The sequence below is a fragment of the Notolabrus celidotus genome, chromosome 6 (genome assembly GCF_009762535.1).
Source record: "Notolabrus celidotus isolate fNotCel1 chromosome 6, fNotCel1.pri, whole genome shotgun sequence".
NCBI classification, from domain to species: domain Eukaryota; kingdom Metazoa; phylum Chordata; class Actinopteri; order Labriformes; family Labridae; genus Notolabrus; species Notolabrus celidotus.
In genome coordinates this window covers 13582058-13606133 of record NC_048277.1, presented here as the reverse complement: position 1 = coordinate 13606133, position 24076 = coordinate 13582058, and the positions used below count along the sequence as shown (strand labels likewise).

Here is a 24076-nt window from a genome sequence, read left to right as displayed (position 1 = left end):
AGTTCAGATGTTAAAAGAGTGTTGGGAAAAAGAAGAGGACGGGTGGTTCTGAATAAGTTTAGTTGGGACTAAAAACACAAGCTCAAAATGCATTTACAGCTCCCAGTTTAGGCCGCGTGACGCCGTACTGGATCTCTCCCATAAAGCCTTCTAGCTGCGAGGTAAGAACCCAGTTAGCATGAATGCAGCCTGCTAGAAGGGGAGAGGGCGTGTTGGTATGGCTCTTTAGTAACAAAACATCATCTTACTTTCATAATAAATAAAAAAATTATATCAGAAAAGGCTTGTCAAATCTTACTCAATGCATAAGAATACAAGAGAAAAAACATTTACAAATAATACCTGCAGCAAAATAAAACTTTAAGTGGGATTTAAAAACGTGGTTCAATCATGGGAGCAGCTCCGCTCAGAGACACAGACCAATGGTGAGTGAGGATTTAAATAAAGCAACTGCTGTATTAAGTGTCAGACTGTTGTATGCAGAATAACAGATCCAGCAGGAGACAACAGCTCAGTGGTCAGCTGGGTGACCAATTAGCTCATCCTGTGGTGAGTCATCTTATGTTTCTGTATACATTTTTCTTTTTATAAAATATTTTATTCATACAATCATTTCTTTAACTATAGCAACATTACTATTTTAATTTTGAGTGGCAAGTTATCAGTCGCACGTCACCTCATAATAACAATAGTATATAAACAAATGCTGAAAAAAATTATTCTGTATCCGTTTGGGTACATTTTGCAGTTCCTTCTGTGTCTGTACACCTGTTTGTCTGTCTGTCTGTCTGTCTGTGATGAGCTGAAGGGGGTATTGCTGGTCCTGATGGGGGGTTGGGGTTCATGTGATTGGTACAGCTCTGAGCAGTCATCTCCGCTGGCTGGTCAGGAGGAGAGCCCTGCATGGCAGAACAGGCTGGCTATTAGCTGGCTTTCGGTGACCCTCACGCCGGCCCGTTTACAGCTGGCTCTGACACGGCACTCTGGTCCAGTCTGCATGAAACACGAAGACGGAGATGAGGGGAGAAAGAAGAAGAAAAAACATGTTACAATGATAGGTCAGTAAGATGTGGCTTTAATTATGATTAAACAATCTAGGTGGAGTTTGCACCTTTAAAAATCTTATAAAGTAAATAACGTCACTGCGCAGTTTTTGGAAAAGCTTTTTTTAAGCATCTCTTTAAAATGAAAGTGGACATGTTGGTCAGTTAATTCCATCACAGCAAAGATGATCTCTGCAATTAGGTGGAAGATGTATGAGCAAATAAGTCGCGCCCTAGAACATTTTTAGATCTATCTGTAACACAAAGAGCTTGAGGGCAGTGAGACTTACTTGGCCTCCTCTACGGCTGACATATCCTCGAGAGGACCATTGGGAAGCTCCACAGCAGGCCGACACTTGTCACTGCTGACATAACAAAAAGGAAAGGAGAGAGAGAAGTTCACAGACCAGCACGACTGAAACCATTATGAAACATGACTAGTTGGGTCACATTCAGAGCAGGGATGGAACAATATAAAACACAGTAATGCCATTTTGTGAGATAGAAGTTGTGATTGTTTTAGCTCATATAGTTTAACCTAAGCCTTTCAATCATCGGCGTTTGCAGAAATGTTAACAGGCTGCCTGTAGTCCCGCCCCTCTTCAGAGTAGGCTCAATTTTAGAAACCTCATCTTGTGATCATGTGATGCTGATGTGCTAAAAGATTGGGTCAGTTATTTATGAAACCTGTGCAACAAGATGCTCCGTGTTCTTTTAGTTCATGTGGCTGCAGGCTGCACTTCAGATCTGTTCCTTTGAAATAACATAAAGCCAAACCATAACCTAAAAATAAGCTTTTATTTCTCATATATTTCCAGCTTTATTCTTGTACTATTACTTCTTTATTCTTGTACATGTATGACTTTAATCTCATATATTTACGGGTTTACCCTCAAAATCTTTTTTTTTCTATAATGTGGCCCTAAGACTACTTTGTACATTTTAAATCCTCAGCCGATTATATAAATCAATACTGAGAAGGACTTTTAAAGCACTTTACTGACTTTACTGTGGAGTCAAAAAGCTTCTTGTTGTAAATCCACCGCAGCAAACATCAAACCTGTGTTTAGTCCAAAAGCAAAGAACATTTTTGCAGCTGGTTATATGTGCCAGCTAAATGACAGAACCATCGGTAGGACTTTTTAAATTTACATTAGTTTAACCAACCCACTAATGTCCACCCTTTAGATACAGAGGAAAAGCTATCTCTGTCATCAGAAGACAGCCGAGCTAAATTCACTGGGAATTTTTTTTTTAGTTGGGACTAAAACTCTGAGTTCCCCCGTTGCGGGATGAATAAAGAAGTAGCTTATCTTATCGCTTACTTCTGGAACTGGGACTGGATTAACCTCCCTGCTGTTTCAAGCTACTTGATTCTGACCAGTGCCCAGATTGATGACTTGTTAGGATCAGTGTCAGGATTTCTCAGATGGACAACTATCAGCATTCTGTTCCAGACGCAGAGCACCGTCCATCTGTCCCTCCTGAGAGGCGTCAGTCTCCTGAGTGGAGTTTCACTTTGTTATGCAACTCACATGTCAGCTGAAATATAGCTTTCAAGCAGCAAGCACCAAAATACACAAAGTTTGCTCTGATTTAATTGTAATGGGTCAAAAGGGAGGTAGACCAGTGAAAAGAAAAAACTTCTGCAGGTCTGCCTGAAATACAAAAACACCAGTTTTTTTTTTTTAACATCAACAGGTTTTAGTAACAGCGACTTGCGGTTTCTTTTTTTCCTGCACAGGTACACACACAAGTGATTTCAGGATCAAGATGCTGTGTTTCCTCGTGTCAGTAAACTATTAAACAGTCCTTCAGTCACACCTCACACTTCTGGGATTAAACTCCAGCAAGATTAATTTATCACATCCCCAGAATAATCAGCTAGTTTGCTACAAATATAGCAGCATCTATGCACATTTGAGCAATCTGAAACTCCTTTAAAGAACACGAATAATGCTGAAAACAAAGCTTGGAGTGATGAGACTTCAGTTTGTATGAGAGCGCCAGGGTCTGATAGGAACAGGTGATCCTTCAAACACGGGAAAGGCTCTCAGGTTGATTTTCCTGTACTATCAATGACCTGACGATGAGGACGCCATGACCACTTTCGATACAGGAGGACTTGCAATTTTTTTATCTCTTGGCATTGAATTTGCATATATTTCAGCTGTATAGAGACATTTGCTTTGCTTTTGGTCAGAACAAGGCTGAGCAGATAAAGAAATGTAAACTTTTAACGTTCTAATTGTGGAATCTCATTTAATTTCAGCTACGGACACCAAGTATTCTCTACTTATTAAGACGAAGATAATACATTTTTGCTGAACGTTTGTGTTTGAGCAGCTGCACAACACATTTCACACAGGTATTATGTGTGTGTGTGTGTGTTGGGGAGTGTGTGTATCTGTGTGCTGTGTCTGACCCTGTTTTTGGACAGCAGGCTGTGGCTGAGCTGTTGAAGCCTGTTCTCTCGGATTCCGCACATTCAACTACGGCGTATTTCTCTGAAGAACTCTTCTCTTCGTCACTGTAACACAAACACAAACACAAATACCCACAGATATACATTAATAACGCGGTGGATCAAACCAACCTCTCTTCCCACAGAAACACACACACACAAAAACACAGTGAGGAGTGAAGAGTGACGCATGCTGAACTGACTGACAGAGCAAACAGTAAAACAAAGGATGGAGGTGTCGAGATGGAAAACTAGGACCGTTATGGAGGAAAAGCATCAAAATGTACAGCGAATGGAGAAAGTTTGAAAACTCTTTTAGTAACTTGGCTAAATGCTGTTTGTTCAGCGACAGAGCCGGCAGAAAGCAGGCAGGCATACAGATTTAAAACTGATTAGACCAAAATAGATTGTGCCAGCCGTCAGTCTTGCTTTGTCCCAGAGAACCACCAATAATCCTGATGAGGCCTCAATCAAAGCAAAACACCCACAAACATCCAAGAATGATCCAACATTTGAAGAGCAGCCTGACATTTACTAAGAACCTCTCTGTAATGTTGCTAACACGAGACATTTCCATTCCTACCCAATGCAGCATTATATCCTAAAATCCAGTATCCTAATGTAAAGTGAAAAGGAGCATTCTCAGTACCAAGAACTGAACATTAAACTTTAGAATTATAACACACAAGAGGCCTTGAATTTCTGCAAAGAGCTGTATTAAGTGGACCAAAGATGGGCTATAAATCAATTCTAAAACTCTCGCTGATTCATGGTTAAGGACAATTTTGGGATTAAAATCGATTTTCACTCTCACTGAGGTAATTACTGTCCTGAGCAGTCACTGCTGAAATGAACTCCTGCAGTTTATAGCAATGCAGAGCTCTCTTCAGATTCAGGTAAAAACACATGTACTAGTGTTTATTAGAGCAAGGAAATCACTCCCAAAGAAGTCTCTTAAATCATCTGGAAGTACATCATTCTCTGTCAGCTGTAAGGTCGTCCTTAGTCCATTGCATTCAAATACAGCAACAAAAATGTTTAATCAAGCACCTTAATACAGCAATACTGTTAGGTACAGAGGGCAATGGCAGGCCATAATCACCTGCCAAACAGCAGCTAACATTAGGCACCCAATCTGTTAAAGGCCTACATATAAATGTGAAGACCTAAGGTATTTCACCATAATCATTTTAACTTATTCTGTGGTCACAAAGCTGTGTACGCCAAACCTAATCTGAAACTAAAGACTAGATGGCGTGCTTTAATCAATCTCTGTGTTCAAACATTATCAAAATCTATTGTGTTTGTGTGATCCATCACCCAAACATCTCCAGCATCATGACTGTGTGCACATCTGAATTTACCAAGCAGTGACACCTCGAATTGTGCAGTTCAGTCTTAACTCACACACTTAAGACAGAGCTGATTGTATGAGGCCAAAGTCAAAATGAAAAGATGTGGGACACATACTTGACAGAAGTGTTTACACCTTATATAAATCCAACCATGGAGAGGTGAAGGCCTCTTACTTTCACCTCTGATAGTGTGGTCTTACATTTGTTCGCCCTCTTCACATAAAAGCCATTCGAAAAAACGGAATAAACTAAAAACTGCACTTGAACAAAAACACCTTTGGTAGAAAAACATGCAGAATGGAGATAATGAAATAAACAAACAAGGAGCTGAAACCAAAGAAGAAGAAGTTCAAAATTGGGAAAGAAAAGTTGGTGGTTGACGTGACAACAAGACTACATCACGGCTGCAGGCTGATCTCTGATTGGCTGTACATACCGATAAGATTTCAACACTCTGAAGGAGACCACACCCACAACGCACAGCAAGAGAGAGAGGGAAGCTCAGGTTGTAAGTGTCGCTCAGTTCATCAGACAGTTTGTTATTTACTCAGACAGACAGACAGACATCGTAATGCAGCATCAACGAGGGGACAGAAGGACAGGGGACAGGCAACTTAGAAATCGGATTCAAAAGTCTGCAGCTTGTTTATTTGTAGGCTACAGATAGGACTATAAACTGATGTTTCACTTTATATTGAAGCTACCCAAACCTCTTCTGTAACACTCCTTTAAAGAATCCTGCAACGCAAGGGCTTCTTCCAGTGTGCCACCCTGTTAACAGAACGCAGGCTTCTGTTTCACTGAACATCCTTCAGATTCAAACATAAAACCTGACGAGACCAGAGCAGAGACTACTCTGAGACCAAGACAGAATCAGCAATACAAATGTGCTGTCAAAAGGGGTCAGCTGTTCTGTCATGCACATCTTATCTTTTAATAATAAACCATAATAAACCATTCTTTGTAGTAAAGATTCAAGTATGTAGGCTTTTGTTAGAAGTGTTGGAGCACCTCCACAATGTGCCTTATTTTCACGTCATTCAGTCAGTCTGTGTCTGTCCTGTATGACGGAGCAGTTGCTCAGAATTATAAACAGGAACTAGATTAAAAAAGGACTGATATTGTATTTATGTATTATCTTAGTGGATTTTTTTAATGGATGTTTCTCTCGTCCCTAATAATGTGAAAAGATTTCGATGTCTTTGTCGAACCTCTTGAAGACGGCGGTCTCAGTTTTGGCGTCAACAGTGAGACTGACTGTTTCTTTCATGGAGCCGTTGATAACCGTCTCTGTGATGCTGCGCTGCTCAGAACAGGCCGTTTCCTCTGCTGCTTTGGTTCTCCCGCAGTCCTTTGGTGTGGTGGAGGAGGGAGAAGCCTCACCTGTACCCAACCAGCCGTCGCAGTCTGAAGGGCGTTAAGAAAGGCGACAGAAGGCGTCAGATAAGACCTCTTCACGATCACTTCAAATCAAAGTGTGTTAAGCTCGTCACACAAGAGTTTGGGCCACAGATACATTAGACAGAGCCTGTACACGCTATGTATGCACACATCTCACCTTCAGGCTGCATAGGTGCATTAACCCCTAGAGGGTCCATTGCCTCTATGCTTGTTTCCATAGCAACAGGAGAGTTGCACCTCAGAGGGTCTTTTGGACTACAAGAGAATAAATTCAATTAAAGAGAGACTTCCTCAGATATATAAATAGTAACAGTTTAAGCAGTGACAGTCATGTGAGGTTCTACCTGACGGGGGTGAAGTTGGAGAAATCTGCCCAGCCTGTTTCAGAGTTGGAAGCTGCACCAGGAGAGGAGCTCCAGGATGGCTCAGGGGGGGCTTCTGTGGAGGATGGGGGCGAGGCCAGAGGAGATGGGGCAGTAGGGTTGTTGGGGCTGGAGGCTGGAGCTGTGGATGTACCTGTGTCCATGGGGATGTCATCAAAGTTGGCCGTCCAAACTGGCCCTGATAGATTATCACAGATAGACGAAATGTCTAAATTTAAGTCCTAGTTTTATGCTATGACTATGGTTAGCCTATGTGCTATTTTGGAGGGACAGATTAGAAGAGCAGCCTGCCGCTGGCCCATTTTAAATTAGGAGCGCAGAGCATCTTTTAAAGTTCTACTTAAATATACATTTAAGGGGCTCACCTAGTACACAAACATGCATTCATCGGCCTGATCGCAACATGATAAGATTTACAGCAGCAAACTATAAGCCTTTGATGACTTTCCTTATAAAGGAAGATGGTACTGAAGTGTAAATGTTGACAAGTACTGATTGTTGTAGTTAAGAGCAGAGAGGTACAACTCTTAGTTTAGTCCACTAACCAGTTGGTGTGTCCTATGGTTGACATTTAAGACTTGGGTCTACAAACCTGTGTCGACTTCCATTCTGTCATCTGTGATGGGGTTGGAGGCTTCAAATGGATCTCTCTTCACATCCTCCTCCTCTGAGTCTGTGCTCTCCTCACTGTCTGTGCTGCCTGAGCTCCTGAGGAGGACACACACAGCTTTCTTCAACCAGCATTGACAGAGCTCAATCACTCTTTACACTGAGAAATACAATACATGGAGAGCTCCAGAGGTAAGACCATATGAATACGGCTCAGCCGTTAGGGCCCCAGCTACAAAGTGACAAGTAGTGCTGGCCATCCAGATTCTTTTAGTGTCAGTTCATGTCAACTGAGAAGACAACACAAAGTAAGCCAATGACTGTGTTGATTATTCAGATTGGTTTTACAGCAACCTTCTGTTTGGTTGCACAGGGAAAATTTAATGTAGATTTAACAATAGAAAATTATTAGTTGAAGGTGTAGTCACAACACAAGTCTTCTATTGAGAATAAAAAAAGATGAGCTCCTTTAAAAACTGTATAAAAAAAGACAAGAACGTTTGTTTATGTGAGCAGCTGACCTGGGGCGTCTCTGTGCCTCTGGTGCGAAGGTGATATCTTTTTCATCCCAGATATCCTCCTCGTCCGAACCAGCATCTTCAAACTGCTGGATTTTCTCCTTACAGCGAGCCTCAAACAAAGCTATATTCGCCTGGAAGAAACACACACACGCAACATATTAAATTAAACAATATCTACCTTAAATACATAGAAACATAAAATGAGGCCAAACAAACAGAAGATTTTTGGAATCATGTCTATTCTTCTTGAATGAATCTGCCATGATGTGGTGCTTCACAGGTAAGAGGTGAGGAGAGACTGTTTTCTTTAAGACAGGGGCTCTGACACGAGTCTAGGTATGTGGAGCTGAACACAAGCATTCTGTTTGCAGAGCATGAAGTTATACTCAAATGTTAAAAGATCAGCTGTTCTCTAAGATCATGATCTTACATTTTTCTCCATACAAAGCTCTATTGATGGGTATTTTGTAATTAACATTATACAGTTTTATGGTTGGTAACTTATTTTTTCCATTTTACCAGTCAGTAACAGAAAGACCATACACAAACTGGATGTATGTATACATTTACACATGAAAACACGCACACACGCACACACACACACACCATGATGTACACACAAAGTGACCTCTGTAGCACAGCACTGTTGACACATTTTAAACCAATGGCACAATGTTTGATAAAATCAGGTTTGTGTGTTGATATATTTTTTTTCATCTAGGAGCATTCTGCTCAATATTTATCAGAAAGTATGTAGCGCTAAATGAAAATGTAAAACGTCTCATCAATAAAATTATACATTTTCTGATGTTTTCCTTTCCTCGTCTTATCTTTGTGTACACTATCTGGAAATTTTTGTGTGTGAGATCAAGATTAATAATTAAAGTACTTACACTTTCATTTGTATTCAGTGAAAAATTGATGTCTGATATTCTATCAAAGGGAATACTGCAATGTTAAAGAGAACAGAGTTTAGTTTAGTTAGAGTCGTTAGGCATTCACATATATTGCAACTCACAGGCAAACAGGCTCTAGCACATAGCTTTAACACTTCCAATTAAAAACACTTTCTTATCCCATGCCAGGATCATGACAACAGAAATACACTGATGACAAACATGGCTTCTTTCTTCTACACATGCACGTTAAAGTTTGTAACCTGGTCAAAGAAAGCTAAGAACAATACATCATTTGAAGAGACTGTGATTCTAACATGGAAATAAAATGGTTCCCCAAACATTATTATTAACCTGATATTTTAGATATTCATCAACCAAACACCTGTTTGCCTTCTTACCCAAAGTTAGATAAGATCAACATGGAGTCAAGACTTAGCCTAGCTTAGCACAGACTGGGAACAGAGGGAAACTAGAGGCCTTAATCCAAAGATATAGAACAAAGACATTCCATCTTACATGAAGAGCCTTTAAGTCTTTAAGTAATGACAGCTTTTTGCTACCATCTTGATAAACATGTGAGGAAGGTATTTTTCCAAAGTTAACTTTAATGCATGAGCAGTGTCCCTCTGCCTCTAGTTTAAGCACTGAGCAACGCCAATGACCTCAGGGCTTCACTGAGTTCAAATAAACTACCTATCTGCCGATCTGGATAGTTTCCTTTTAATCCAACTTGTCATTGTTAATTAGGTGATTGAGACCAGGTCAGATTAACAGTAAGCTTTAACACAAATTTACTTTACAATTCACATTCAGCTAATTACTGTCAACAAACCCAAATTGTTCAATCAAACCCCCTGATTATTTGATTTTCTCTACTCCACTGCGGTAGGGCCGCTGTAAACCTGTTCAAACTGGTTTGATATGAAGTTCAATCTCAGACCTGACAGACATGGTTTCACATGTTCACTTGTCCAGCTACAAATAAGTATTGATAATATTGTTTGTGTTTTACTCATGCAAAACATTTGTCATTAAGCCGACTTAGGGCACTTTCAAGTTTGCAAAAAATTATTATTATGACAAATGCTGGTTCAGCAAGATTCCATGAAATCAAACCAGTTTAAGCGTGTACACCAGACCTAACCAACATGTAGGCATGAAGCACTTCTATAACCCTGCTACCATAACACAAGCTTAATAATTGGAAAAGGAGATGGGAAATATAGAAGATAAGGCAATTATGTATCCCAAAGTACTTTATCATTAACTCTACCTACCAGCGGTACACTCATGATAACAGTACCTGACCTGCACAGATTTTTCTGGTTGAGACTCAATTATTCTCAATTTTTAATCATGAATGATTTGTGACATTTTCAAGACATCCAGTCTTCCTTTTTCGTAATCAGAATCAACTGCAGATTAATGGTATCCTGGTGAATACTTTATGTATTGTAAACTTTAAATGATTTCAAGATTTTTAGGAACAGATTTTGACCAACCAATTAGAAAGGTTTTCTTCACAGTCTGATTAACCCAAGTCAAAGATATATGTAGACAAATGCTCTAATTCACCACATTGTAAATAACTACTACCAGCTATCCTTCAGCCCACAATCTTTGCACATTAGCAAACCCCCTGCCCCGACCCCCAGCAAGCTTGTGTATAGACTAAGTGACAGCACACGACAATACAAAAGCTGGATATGGTTTCTCCTCTTAAATTTGTATTTTGTCTTAATTAATGCAGCCATAAAAAAAGGGACTTCATGCATATCTTGGTAGTAACGGCATTAGTTTTAGCCATTGCTTTGCAGAAGTAATGGGTGTCCAATCCAATCATAAGGGCTTTCTTTTTTAAGTAGCATTTGCATTTTATTGTCAATACATGTTTGTGTAATGACATGCAACGTGGAAGCATTTTCATTTTATGTTATAATTAAATGAATGAAGGCACTATCCCTCCATCCACCCTACCAGCTTTGTTATGTCTGTACTGCCACATCCCTTCAGTGTTACACAGTAAGACAGCAAGTCCAGTCATGCATGGATGAGTACTCACTCCACAACATCGTCCTGATCAGCAAACTCTTCGTCATTGAAGCCGAACTGCTCAATAAAATTGGACGTCATTTGTTGCATCTGATAATCAGAAAAGGCCTGGCAAACCCAGGACCAACGATAATGATATAGTCTTGGAGCTACACAAATCTTGTCATTACTTGCAGTACAGAAAATGGCAAACGAATAAACTGAGCAGTAAAAACAAAAACTGTTTCACATGTAGACTAGACAGGTTAATGACTTGGAGAAAAAAAGCACAAACATGCATTTGCAGGCAAACGCCAAATGCTTTATCATTAGTTCATTTGATTTTAAGTAGCTATAATGTTTACAAAATAACATTAGTAGTTCAGTTACTCGTAATAATACATGGTAAAAATGTTTGATGTTGTTACTGTGCAGGACCCATAGTCACTAAATACATAGAGATGTATAGCTTTAAGGACAACGAGGGGACTGCTTACATCCTAACACACCTTAGCCGTTTATCAGTTATAAAGGCGAGAGCAAAACAGGCCAGTGTTTTTGTAACAATAATTCAAGATACGAAGCCCAAAACTTCTAAAAGAGGTCATCGTAAGACCTCACATTCTTATGGACAGATAGATATTTCTATGAATCGTATGTGCTTTGGCAACAACATGTCTTTGTTCATGCCAATAAAGCAAATTGAATTGAATTGATAGTTTTTAATTTGTTGGTCTTTTGGGCAACCCCAGTTAACCCTCCTGTTATGTTGCGAGTCAAATTGACCCTTTTTAAAGTCTATTTTAGGCAATATATGCCTTCCAAACCAGCTAAATAAAAAGGCATACAAATCTGGGCAGCATGTGACAGAAGAGTTGTGTTAATTTATCAACATCACTAAAAAATTTAAATGTAAAATTATATAAACAAAAATCCATGTCATGTAAAACTATTGCATTTATATGTAGGGATTTCCAATGTACATAAAAAAAAAGGTTTAACAAGAATGTAATGTAAACGAGTGAGTTATCCTCATTGAACCATGATCTGAGAATTAAGGAACACCAATGGACTAAATCTTGATTTAAATGTTAGTAATGGAGTTAAAAATAAGATTTAAAAAAATGTGTATTGGGATTTATTAGGGTTCTGACACTTTTGGATAATTGAATATGTCCTGGGTCAAATTGACCCAGGACCATTACTGCTGTTCCAGAGAAACGAACATAACAGGCAGGTTAAATAATATAGAATTTGCACTTTGGCTGTTGTTAGACAAGAACTGTTTGATCCTCACTTCAGTATTTTCAGGGACAGGCTTTAAAAGAAAGCTGGTGATGGCAAATTTCTGTTCATGCTGGATTCAGAGTTATTTTGTCTCACACTGACCGATGAGAAATACTGCCCACTTGTACAGCTTAAAAGATTTCTTTCAATGGATTTCCTCAATTAGACTAAAAGAGCTTCTGTTTAAAACCACCATCAACAGAGTGGTAAATATTCGTCCATCAGCTAGGTTTGCGTGGCTATGGGCCTGCTTTATGTGCATGTTTGTGGTCGTGGTGTTAGTGTGTTTGCCTCTTACTTGTTGTAGAGAGGAGTCCTGGTGGAAGCCACTGTCTTTAAAGTCCACCTCATCATCACTTGAAGAATGGATGTGGTGTGTGTTCACCTAAAGAAGAACACATTTTAGTGAAGAGGAGGCTAAAAAAAGGTCAACTGTCTCATTGAGCATTTCACACCAAACTACTGAGCGGGCGTGTAACTGAGCACGTATTGAGTTAGATCTGAACGATGTGACTCAGAACAATGCATCGTACATACGGCATGTGAAGTTAAATAAATATGAAAGCATGACATCAGTGTTTAGGAGGCTACTCACCAGGTCGACAGTGTTTCTCTTGTTTGTGTCGGCCAGCTGCACAGAAATAAAGGCCTCCCATTTCTCTCTGTCTTCTGCTGGAAGATCTGTTACCCATACAAATACAGAACATGTGAACTCTGTCTTGTACATTAACATTGAGTAGATGGAAACTTCCCTCAACAGTTATACTAATGTATATTTTAGCATTTTTGCCCCTCTGCAGTCTGGCAAGCAACAGAATCATATGCCAAGGTCCAACTAGACTGCAGAGCTACTCCTGTCTTCAGTCAACTTGTCCACAGTATTTCAACGAATAAAAACAATGCTTTTCTTGCGACTAGAAAGGGACCACAAGCTGTAGTTTGTTGTGTAACCCCATGATAAAGCCTGAATTAAGCTACCAAGTACTGTGATAGTATCATATTGGAAAACAAGCAATGTATTAAGTGTAACTAAGAAGAAGAACCTTTAAGAGGCCACGTAAAAAGGAAAGTACTTACCAGAGATGAGCTGCTGTATCTGTGGTCCATTAGGGCCTTTGTCACAGTTGTGAACTATTGAATTTGCTATTCTGGTCAGGTGACCCATGTAGCCTCTTCGTCGTCCACCTTCCGCCCTAAAAACAAACAGACACATTGATACAAATGTGAGGCCCTATAGTATGAGCAATGACTAATTGGTATTCCCCTCTTGACTAATGTGAAATGTGACCAGTAAAGATCATAGGAAAGGAATAAAGGAGTGTGAGTGTTGCTGACTTTGCATTCTACTAAATGACAAAACATTACAAACACTGTCACACCCTAATGAAATGACTCGAATGCAGCAGAGCAGAATACTCACTGTTCTTTTTCGTTGGAGCTCCAGGCCTCTACGATTCTCTGTATAAACTGGCACTTTTGAAACAACTGGTGGAGAAAATAAAGGAAATTACATACAACTTATTAACTATGCACATGATGTAGTGGGTCGATGACTTAAACCCCTTTGAGTATTTCAATGCAAAGCCTTCACTCACTGACATATTTGGCCCAAAGTGAGGTTTGCCTTTCACAAGGCATCAAAACATACATGAACCTAGCCATGAAAGTCAACTGATTATGCAAGAAGTTCAGCAGATTGCCAGTAAAAATGTGATATTGTATTTACTTGCCACAAACAGTTGTCAATACTACTACATCTGTCCAACTAAATAAATCAGAAATAGTGGTGTGGGGGGGTATTCAGGACTAATTGCTCTTTTATTATGAGTGGGAATCTTCAGCCTCATTTTGGTTAAATCGATGTAATATCAGTCCCTCATATTCAGAACTTACATGTTTGATAAGAATGCTCTCCCTTGCGTGTTCTTGCTCTGTGTCTGGCTGGGGGTCAGTGGGGGCAGGGGGCATTGCCAGGATCATGGCTGTACAGATCTCCACCTGAATGTGGAGGAAGTTGTTCCAGATGTATTTGAAATACATATCCTGTGGAGAAAACAAAACAAATTAATGAAGGCGTCCTTCACATAAGTAATAGTCACATTCTCTCTGTTATTTTGCTGCCTATATCTGCGGTTCATGGTGACAAACAGCCTTGTTCTTATTCATTGAAGTCAGCAGCTTTAGTGATAACTTCTATAAATTAAAAAAGTAACTGAGCTGCTTAAGTTACAGCCTTACGCTACACTTTGACCAAACTCATAATGACGATCGAACATAAAGACTTGAACGATTTGTACAAGGTAGATAACATGTCAGATGTGACATGTTGAAGTTAAAGCAGCATTCACGTCTGTTTTGCGAGCATATGCAAATGTTCTAATAAATAAGACTATTATATGATTCCATTTTAAAATATATCACATTATAATATACAATTTCACCATTATCCTAGATACAAGTATTTTAATCTGCCAGTTTCAGCGGTGTGATGACTGTACTGATGTTAGGTTGGAATGGGGCATTGAGAGGCAGGAAAACTAAGGATCTGTGAGTATGAATACAAAACCACAGTTGAGTACTCACTAGTATGACTCCCAGTGTGTTGAGGTTGATGAGTTCTGTGTTGATGCTGTGTGTGTTGCTCTGCAACAAGCTGGCCACCAGTCTGACCACATTGAGCCTTGTGTTTCCCACAGGGGGGTCCAGTACCCCCCACGTTGTCTTCATCATGTTCCTCTGTTGGTAGAGAATCAGAAATTCACAGCTGACTGGGATTGTTGCATACTTAATACAAACCACTAATTGTGGTTATATTATGTTGCATCAATCAATTTGCTATTAAGAAGATAAAATAATGCCATGCTGACCACAACTGTATGCATTTGATCGACCAGATACTTCATCATTAAGTAATCACTGACAAATGTCAGACTGGTTGTTACCTTTGGGGGTTCCAGTAGCAGCTGGTGAAAGTCTTTGAGTCGGGGTCTTACAGCCTCTAGGATGCTGTGGTTGACTGAGAATGAAGGGTGGGACATCCCAGGGGGGCACTCCATGTGACCCTCAAACCTAAAGCAGGATGAGCATGATCATATGAACTAGCTCAACAAACATAATGCGGTCTTTCAAGGATACAAATTATTATTATATTTCATTACAAAATACTGTCACTAAATAGTTGTAATGCTTAAGATACCTCAGCAAGCAGTATAAAATCTGTCTCTTAAAGTTTTATGTAAAATATATACTCATAAGTTTAACACCTATTTGCTTCAAATCCTCCTATAATATCAGCATCTCCTTTATATCTAATGTAAAATGAAATAATATAAAAGAGGCAGAGGCCACAGGACATACGCTGGTCTTCTGGTCTCAAACAATGTGAGGAGAATCTGGATAACACTGACAATTGCAGATTCATTTTTCTCCTTGTCAAGATATTAGCCAGCAGCTGCTCCACCGTCTCCTGCCTGAGAAGAACACACAAGGAAATGATGAGACAATAATCTTCAAGGCTATTATTGATCTTCAAGGCACATGTTGTCATAACTAGCTAAATGTATTATCACACAAACATACAAAAGAGGTGGGCTATTAAAAGATACACATCTGATGTTATAAGCCACATACCACATGCTGCAAGCCTAAGAACCTAAATAGATTTGAAGGGTAAGGTAATGTCCAAAACACTACGGAAATGAGGTTCATTCTGTTTCGTATTGACTTTAAGAACTCTTGTAGATTAACACATGCATACTTTTCAAGTGTGGCTAGAAGTGGGTCTGGCTCTGAGCAGCCCTGGACCTGGAACATCTGGTCTCTGCTCAGTCTGATGATCTCACAAAGAGACTGGGAGGCATTGGAGTGTCTCTGTCAAGAAAAGAAGATAAAAAGAAGAAATTAGACAATTTACCTAAAGCCCGCCATCTTTAAACTTTACTTTTTAAAATTTTGCAATTTCAATCCTGTATTAGAAGTCTTTATGTCCATTAAGATGCTTACAATATGTTATGAATATGACTTGGGGATGTGATTGGCAAAGGTCAAAAACACAGGGAGACGGTACCAAGCACGGAGCTGGGTGCATAAGTTTCAACTGCGCAATTATATGACCAACAAATTATGTTCAAATGTCACAATATCTTCATATACAGCTCAATCTGTTTGGTGAATGCCAGTAAGAAGTTGGTTTCATCTAGTTAAATGATGTACAGCCATCCAGCACAGGGAACATAGAGTAAGTTGGGGTCTGGGGGGGTCCTTCCCCTGAACATTTGGGCCATTTAGGTAAATTCTTACACACCAACTTTTGGTTTTTATGCATTTTTTTCTAAAGTTCTCTTTTTTCCTTGTTGAACATTTTGTTTGTATTTATGATCTTTCATCTTTGCAGAGCTATATTGTCATGTTTAATAAGGTAATAATAGCCTAAGTGTGTAACTCGGCCAAGTCATTAATGGCAACGACAATCTTTGTTATTGAAATAACTGAAACACAGCGCCTATCAATATGTCAACACTACAACTTCACCTCTGTCCTTTTAAAACCAGCAGGTTTAGTTTGCGCTAAATACCAACTGACATCCTAATGGATATCTAAAGTCTGGAGGTTCAACTTTTCAGGTCGGAAAATTCATAATTGTAAATAAATCTGGAAGAATCACAAACCTGATTACTGCATGTATGCACGCCACGGGTTTAATGTAAACAGAAGGTTTACTGGTTGTCAAGCTCACAGATGACTTTTACTTTCTCCCGACTATTGAATGAAGTTTTGATATATATTTGGTACTCACGTCCTCGTCTTGACTTGGTTGCACCATGTCCACCAGCCTCTGAATCACCTTTTCCTCATTTAGCCACTGAAAGACCAGAGAGAAGAAGAGGTGAGGACAACACAAAATATAATAAAGAAAATGAACCGAACAAGACAATCAATTTAAAGAAAACAGAGAATACTTATTACTTTATGTATTAAAACCTGTTACAAATACTAAGTCCATTTAAATGTTCCCTGTTAAGAATCCATCATTTGAGTTTCCAGTTTTAATGTAGCCGCTCATCCTCTGCTGTCCAAAACTACTTCACTAGTTCGTTCATCCATCCTGCTCATCTTGTAAAACAAACATGACGTTCCCCAATGACACGGCTGTACATCTCATCACTTTTCTGATCATGACCTGAACAAGAAACCTCAATCTGATTTCTTTTAACTCACTCATTATTAATATTTTCCATGAAAAATGTAAACCAAGACCGTTTCAGCAACATGTTGTCAAGTGCCTTGTCTGACATCTACTGGGTAGCAGCAGTTTTAGGCATAAAAACAGTTGTATAGAAATAGTCCAGAATCTACCAGATGGTCTGGTTGGAATTTGTATGTCAAAAAGAATCATCAGTATTTATTTCAGTCTGTTTTATGTTTTATGACCTGTTAAAACCTCCTCCAGGTTTATAATGAGGCATCCTCTGCTTTTAAATTTTGACTTTTGATTTTAGTCACACTATTATTCCTGACTAAAGGCTGTAGTGATGGCAGGTAGCAGTGCCTTGACCTGACTAACACAGATGATACTTATTACGAGTAATGCATGACTCAGCATTTGCTGAGTGTTTTTTCTCCCTAAAAATATAAATAGTAACACTAGAGAGTGGATACTAAGAACAACTTCTACTAAATAGTACCTTTCATTTTTGAAAAACAGAAACACTCTAGAAACTATTCGTCTTATCCAAGTAGAGAGGCTTCACTTGATGATGTGTCAGTGAAGAGCAGAAGCAGACAGCACCCACTTAATGTTAATAGTGCTCTGAAAATGTTTCCTGAGCCATGCCAGATCACGGTGAGCAAAATCAAATTAGTTGGCCTGTTGCTTTGGTTTGTAATGGTCTAAGAAACCATTTTTAGCACAGCCTGGAAGTGTTGTTCTGCTACTCACATTCAGAACGTCCTGCCGTAGCTGCTGTGGTTCGATGCAGGTGAGCATTCTGAGCAGCATGTCCATGATGGCAGATGTCCCTATGTGTTTGATCATTAAGTCTACAAAGTCCTCCCTCTTCCGCAGGAATTCCACAATCTGTATGAAATAAAAACAAACACATTAAACAGGGCCGAACAACACCTATACAGAGAATAAACTGCTGTGTCAGGAGGGTCTCAAATTTAAGATTTGATCAAGGAAATTTTTTTTACGAGTGATTGTTTTGGATTTACTTTATTCAAACTCTCAGACATACAGCACCCTGGCTTAGCTTTACATACCTGTTCCGGTTTGCGTCCTATCAGAATGGAGAGCACCTTGGAGAAGAAGCTGGCCAGGAGCGGGTTGAGAGGCGGCTCATTCTGGAGGAAGCCGTACAGTTTCATCAGCAGTTTTTCATCTTCTCCCAGTCTGTCGTTGATCTGGCCCACATCTGATGTAAGCAGCTCACAGGATATGTTGGGATACCTTGAAGACAACAAAAATTGCTCTTTTTACTTAACGATACAAAATGTGCAAAGCTGCAATACAGTGCCATGATTATTTGATTGTAAATACTCCACCTACAAACTGCTATTGTATTCATTTGATGTATGTGACCAGCTCTGAAAGGCCCAAAAAAAAAATTTCCTCCAATATTGTGCTGAAACTAATGTCAAGTTAAGATCTGCCTAATTTACATGCCGAAGCAACTTGCAATGAATGGACATGAATATGGTCTGTGAATGTCTAAACTCTATACTGTGCTTGAGTTGACAAATTCCCAACACACAACTGTTTCTACTGATGAACTTTCAATTGATTCTTTTGTGGACTAGCGGCCATTACCAAGTGCCTGTGCAATCATCATAATACGATAACAACTTGGTAAAAAAAAAAGACTTCTTTTACATTTGATTTACTCTTTTAAATATTTACCATTAGCTCAGATATCAGAGCTGCTGTGCTGTAAATACAGTTAACATCATAACAACACACACATTTTGTTTGTGTGTTAAATTTGTGTTGTCTTCTAATATTCTAAAGTGTTACTGACCAATTCTCATGGTATTAACAGGCAAGCACATACTGTATGTAGCCTGTAGATAGGGATGTGGAAACAAACTGAAATGTCAAACAGGAGTCATAAGCTCTAACTTAGTTCCTATGGCTCTGTAGTTTCCATAGCCTTTTTGGTCCAAACAGCAGAAGACCAAAGGCTGAAATGACCCTCCACTACAATGTAAAGCTTTCATTTTTCACTGCAGTAAGCCATAAGAGGACCTTTTCTTAACCGTTTCATTTATTTGAAATATTTAATATCCTCCAAGAAAATCTGCAGTTTTACTCTGTTTTCTGTGAGCTAACATAACCATTAACAACACATTGCAGTTACAGTAAAGTAGCAAACATAAGAGCTGCGTTACAGCACAAAGAAAAGAGAGGCACAGTTGCCAACATGTCAGCATCCAATATCTCCTAAAATATGACAATGCAGGTCGTTCAGTTTGATTTCTCCAGCACAGTTGTCTCTTACTTGTATTTAACCTTTTCTTCAACATCTGTATTGGGTTCCTGTGTGATGTATGTGACCAGGTCCTCCATACACTGTGGTCTCAGCAGGAAGTCGACCAGTTTATGGTTCTGGGCCTTGCACTCCTGCAGGACGTCGTCCTCATCCATCACCTCCGTCAGCGTCACATCCTCCTTCTCTAACAGCGTGTCGATGTGCGACGTGGTATGGAGGTCAAACTTCCAAAACATTTTGGCTCTAAAACAAACAACGCAGGTCGTTAAAATATATACAAAATGGAAACTTTCCACCAGAGGCCATCAGATCTTATAAAAGATGACATCAATGATTAACTGAGGGAGTATTCTTCCTCTCTGTACCTGTGGGTATACTGGAGTCCAAAGGGTGGAGCTCAGGTTATAAAGAGGTGTGTTTTAGTCTTTGGGAGTTGTGGCCCATTCCAGGCTAGCCGGACGGACAGACAGGCAGACAGCGGTGATGGACAGACTGGCAAGCAGCAAACATACAGCAGTTCAACAGCAAACACCTGTGAGGGGCGGACAAAGACACACATGGAGACAGTGTTAAAGGATGGGTTCACTGTTTTCCTTCGCATATTAAAGCCAGTTATTGCCTGTAATTACAAACGGCATAAATCACTGACAAGAAAATTGAGCTACTGCTGCCTGCCTAATACAGGGTCAGTGCTGGTTGATGCAGATACAAACAAAGCACCGGTCTCAACTGCGGACAGGTTTTTAAATATGTAGGAACTAAATTATCAACTTGATAATGGCCAGGGATTAAAGATATATAACATATTTAATGTGATATATCCATAAAGGAGCAATGCTAACATTTTTAATTGTAACACTATAAATCTAATATGGCAGAAAAATCACCTGCAACAACAGCAGGTGATTAAAAAACAATTTTAGACTGCGTACAACTGTACCGTGAGATGACATGATGTAAATGTCAGATCACTTCCTCTCTGAAATGTTCAGAGATACAGCTTCTTTACATGCAGGTATTCTATCACTCTTTGTTTCAACAGACAACTTATGAGTGCTGAGGAGCATAAAATTAAGGTATGAATATACTTTTCTGCAAAAATCTCTCTCACTGTCATAGAGTGAGGGGTGAGGAGGGAGACAAGAGTTTAAGAATCTTCTGATATGCATTTGAAGCTCTACAGATTCAGATTGATCACAGCCAAGCTGTGTATATCTAAAGCTACAGATAACCTCAGGACATGTTCACAAGCTTTTAAAATACGAGAACGTTCCTCTTAGGGTTCGCCGGCAATTTATTATTAAAGCGATCGACTCAACAAGCATGTTGGTCAGTAAATACGGAAGAAAATAAGGAAGTAGAGCATTCTGAGCAGTTTCAATATTAGTTATTACATTTTATCAACAGAATACTTGAGCACTCATAAAAAGGAAGCACTGGTTTAACACCATATTAGTCACAAACAGCACTGACGTGGGCTGCTGTGCAATCAGCAGTGCCGGTCAGTGACTGCTATAGTAGTTTGTACTCTGGCTCAACAAACATCATCAGTTAGTGGAAGATTTGTTCATCCAGAGAGTTTAACAGGACCAAATCTCAAGTCAACATTTTCATGAGGAGCGAGTTAATCTTCTCTGCCCTACCCAACACAGCATGCCAACACTGGGAGCAAAGGAGCTGATTAAGGATCCCCTATCATCTGTTTCCTCCATGTTCTACTTGTGCTTGATAAATGGTTAATCATTGAACTACTGGTCTCATGTTAACACTTTACTGTCACACAGTTTGAACTGCACATTAATTTTGTTTACTTTGTCCAAAAAATTTCAAACATCAGCGTGAAGCCTGCTGGTTAACATGCCGCCATGTTGGGTGAAGGGGTGTCTCACTGAAAACACTTGTGTACCGAGCAGCAGCTTGGATTTATCTTCCTAAATGAATCTGTGAAGACTTACAGAGATATTTTACATTATGTTCAGAATTCTGAGCTTTTGATCACATAGCAGGGTCAGTTATACATTATAAGTATATTACATCACTCTATCCACTTTATGATTACTATTGACCAAAAAGGTGCATGTATGACTCGTGCCCACCCTTAGCAAATATCAAAACAAGATAGATAAAACTACTCACAGCAACGCAACAGCTCTTCAACCATGGTAAGAGACTATATCAATTCATACTTAACACATTGCAAAGGTTTTTGCATTTTATAGGACCATCTATTCACATCTATTTTGTGCTCTACAGATGCAGATACAGTCACATAGGCAGAAAGTCAAATGTGTCACTTTTGATCCGGAATCACAACTTAACTTGTTGTAGAAGGGGAGGAAACGACCTCAACATTCAAACCAGTAAACAAATTAAAGACAGTATTTGCAGCCTTAAGCAGCAACACAAATTATAACGACTAAGCTTCGCGAGAAAATACTTGACGTGAAGCGTGGATTCTTTCATTAGAGCCAGTGTGAGCAATCAGCGTGAGGGATTAAGTGAATCCCAGTAAATACGGCTAGACTTCAACGGGAGAAACGCAATTTCTTAGACAAGCTCATGGGATCTTCTACAAGAACGGGAGGGTAAAAATGTAGAATAAAAGAGATGTGGTCACTCAAATCTTTTACTCAATCGTGACAAGCCAAAACAGGACTTGTAAATGTATCCAAAGACATATTGTATTCCAGTCTTAAACCCCAAACAGAATTACATAAATCATCTGTTTGCTCTGCAGCCTCATTCAACAAATACCCCAGTTTAAAAAAAAAAACCTTTGAAGTTTGATGAAAATCGTATTACTGACAGGTTCATTGACTTTATGCAACGCAGGTTACGAAAACGTGTCAAAATCTGGTCTTAGACTTTCATCTGGAGACAGATTTCTATTTCCTTTGCTGGTGTTTGTAAACACAGGGATTTTCTATCCACAGCATGTGGACATGAGGGGGTGCTCCAGTGCATAAGCCACATTCCTATTTATATTAAAGAAGAATAAGATGGTGTTGCAGTCATTCCTCAGTCATAACAGAAGCCAGCTGCTGCAGGATCCACACCAGCTAGATTTATTTCGTTTTTAGTTTGTCTTTGTTTTGACCCATACATTTCCTCCCCCCCTGAGGCAAAAGTATTTAACCGGAGATATTTTCATGAACATCATCATGCAGAGTCGAGGGTTTCTTTCAGGAAGGATCGAAGTGATACCTTCGTTTGAAAGAGTGACACCGCAGAGGCTAAAAGCAGCGAAATACTCACAGAAGGAAAGCTAACTTTTGCACAGACCTGATATACCCAGACCTGAGCCGCTGTCACGAGACCCAAAATAACATAAAACTCGACATTCAGCAATTAAGACAGTTCAGTTTACCTAAATTATCACCTTCCAGTCCTGATATTTAGCCTCAGTCCACGTAGAAGGAGAAAAACCTTTAGTTACGTAAATTGCTAGAGCTGTGTTAGCACATAAACACCGATTCAAACGATAATACGATTCAGATGCTTCGTCTGAAACAGAGGCTCTGTAAAAGAAGCAATTATCTCTAGAATGTGGTAACTGAGCAACCTCTAATTACATTGATTACTTTCGTTATTTTTCAGCTTTAAACGCGTATATTAACCCGGAATAATCGTGACATTTTGTAAACCTAACAACGTCAGATTATTAGGTGCGTTAACATCATTTTAACGCAGGCTAGCTATTAGAACATCATGAGGTTCAATGTACGATCAAATGCTTACATAAACTAACACAGACTTACGTTATTTGCCCACAGAATCCTACGTCCCCAGTAACGTTAGACCGTTTACATACCAGGGCCCAAAACACGGCTAACACCAGAAACACACCGGCTCAGAGAGACTGGCTAACGTCACTAGCTATTGTTAGCTAACCTGGTCCCTTAAAATCCGGATCAAACTAACGTTAGGGACCAGGTAGGTTTGACCGGTGTCAGTGGGATATGAGACTACCAATTAATCAGTCAGCCAAACAACGCCATAGCCTCCACACTGATATTAGATGGTAGCGTTTCCCCTCCACAGGCTAGAGGTGCACCAACACTGTCTGACAGGATAAGATGGCCAAGTCTGCTTCTTGATAGCCTGCTAACGTTAGCCGGCTACTGAAGACTGCTGGCTAATCTTCAGCACCAACCAAGAGCAGAGGTTGGCTTAGTGTACCTACCGATAGACTACGGTAAACGGCGAGTCTCCAGCATGTAGCTTATCTTGCCATCAGCCCCAGGCCTTGACAAAAACGTACACAGAAATAACACGAAAATCCGGAAAGGAAAAGAAAGCGTTTAAAACTGATTCTGACAGGCGCGAAAAGGCAGATCATCGGAGGGCACTTTTCAAGATGGCGGTTCCGTCAACTTCAGCGACCCCTTCCCCCACTACAGCTACAGCGCCTGTCACTCAAACTGTCAGAGCGCGCTGATTGGCTGGAATCCCATCGCTCAAGGCGGGCCCAGAGACGTGATTGGCTACTGACTGTGTCACTTTGCAGTGCAGTTCGATCGAGGTTATTGTATCTTGTGGCCAGGAAGAGCGGAGTTTATACAGATTTATTAATTACATGGTGACATCAAAAGTGAG

General features: G+C 39.7%; 1 protein-coding gene and 1 non-coding gene across 2 annotated transcripts; both read right to left on the bottom strand.

Annotated features, from left to right (window-relative positions):
- Nucleotides 1–43: 43 nt before the first annotated feature.
- On the bottom strand, nt 44–23873 carry ppp6r3 (protein phosphatase 6, regulatory subunit 3). The gene is given in 26 exon segments (XM_034685660.1): nt 44–993; nt 1334–1408; nt 3469–3573; nt 6074–6269; nt 6421–6518; nt 6608–6824; nt 7239–7354; nt 7777–7907; nt 8670–8724; nt 10738–10835; nt 12292–12378; nt 12589–12674; nt 13071–13186; nt 13414–13478; nt 13887–14036; nt 14577–14729; nt 14936–15062; nt 15351–15429; nt 15432–15463; nt 15751–15863; nt 16789–16854; nt 17932–18069; nt 18255–18441; nt 19490–19723; nt 19846–20012; nt 23664–23873. Coding segments are annotated over 24 exon segments (2766 nt in total). The 5' UTR covers nt 19717–19723; nt 19846–20012; nt 23664–23873; the 3' UTR covers nt 44–944.
- LOC117815141 lies at nt 3038–3164 on the bottom strand. Its single transcript, XR_004631720.1, has one exon. It is a non-coding gene; the product is annotated as a small nucleolar RNA SNORA71 (small nucleolar RNA).
- Nucleotides 23874–24076: the final 203 nt, after the last annotated feature.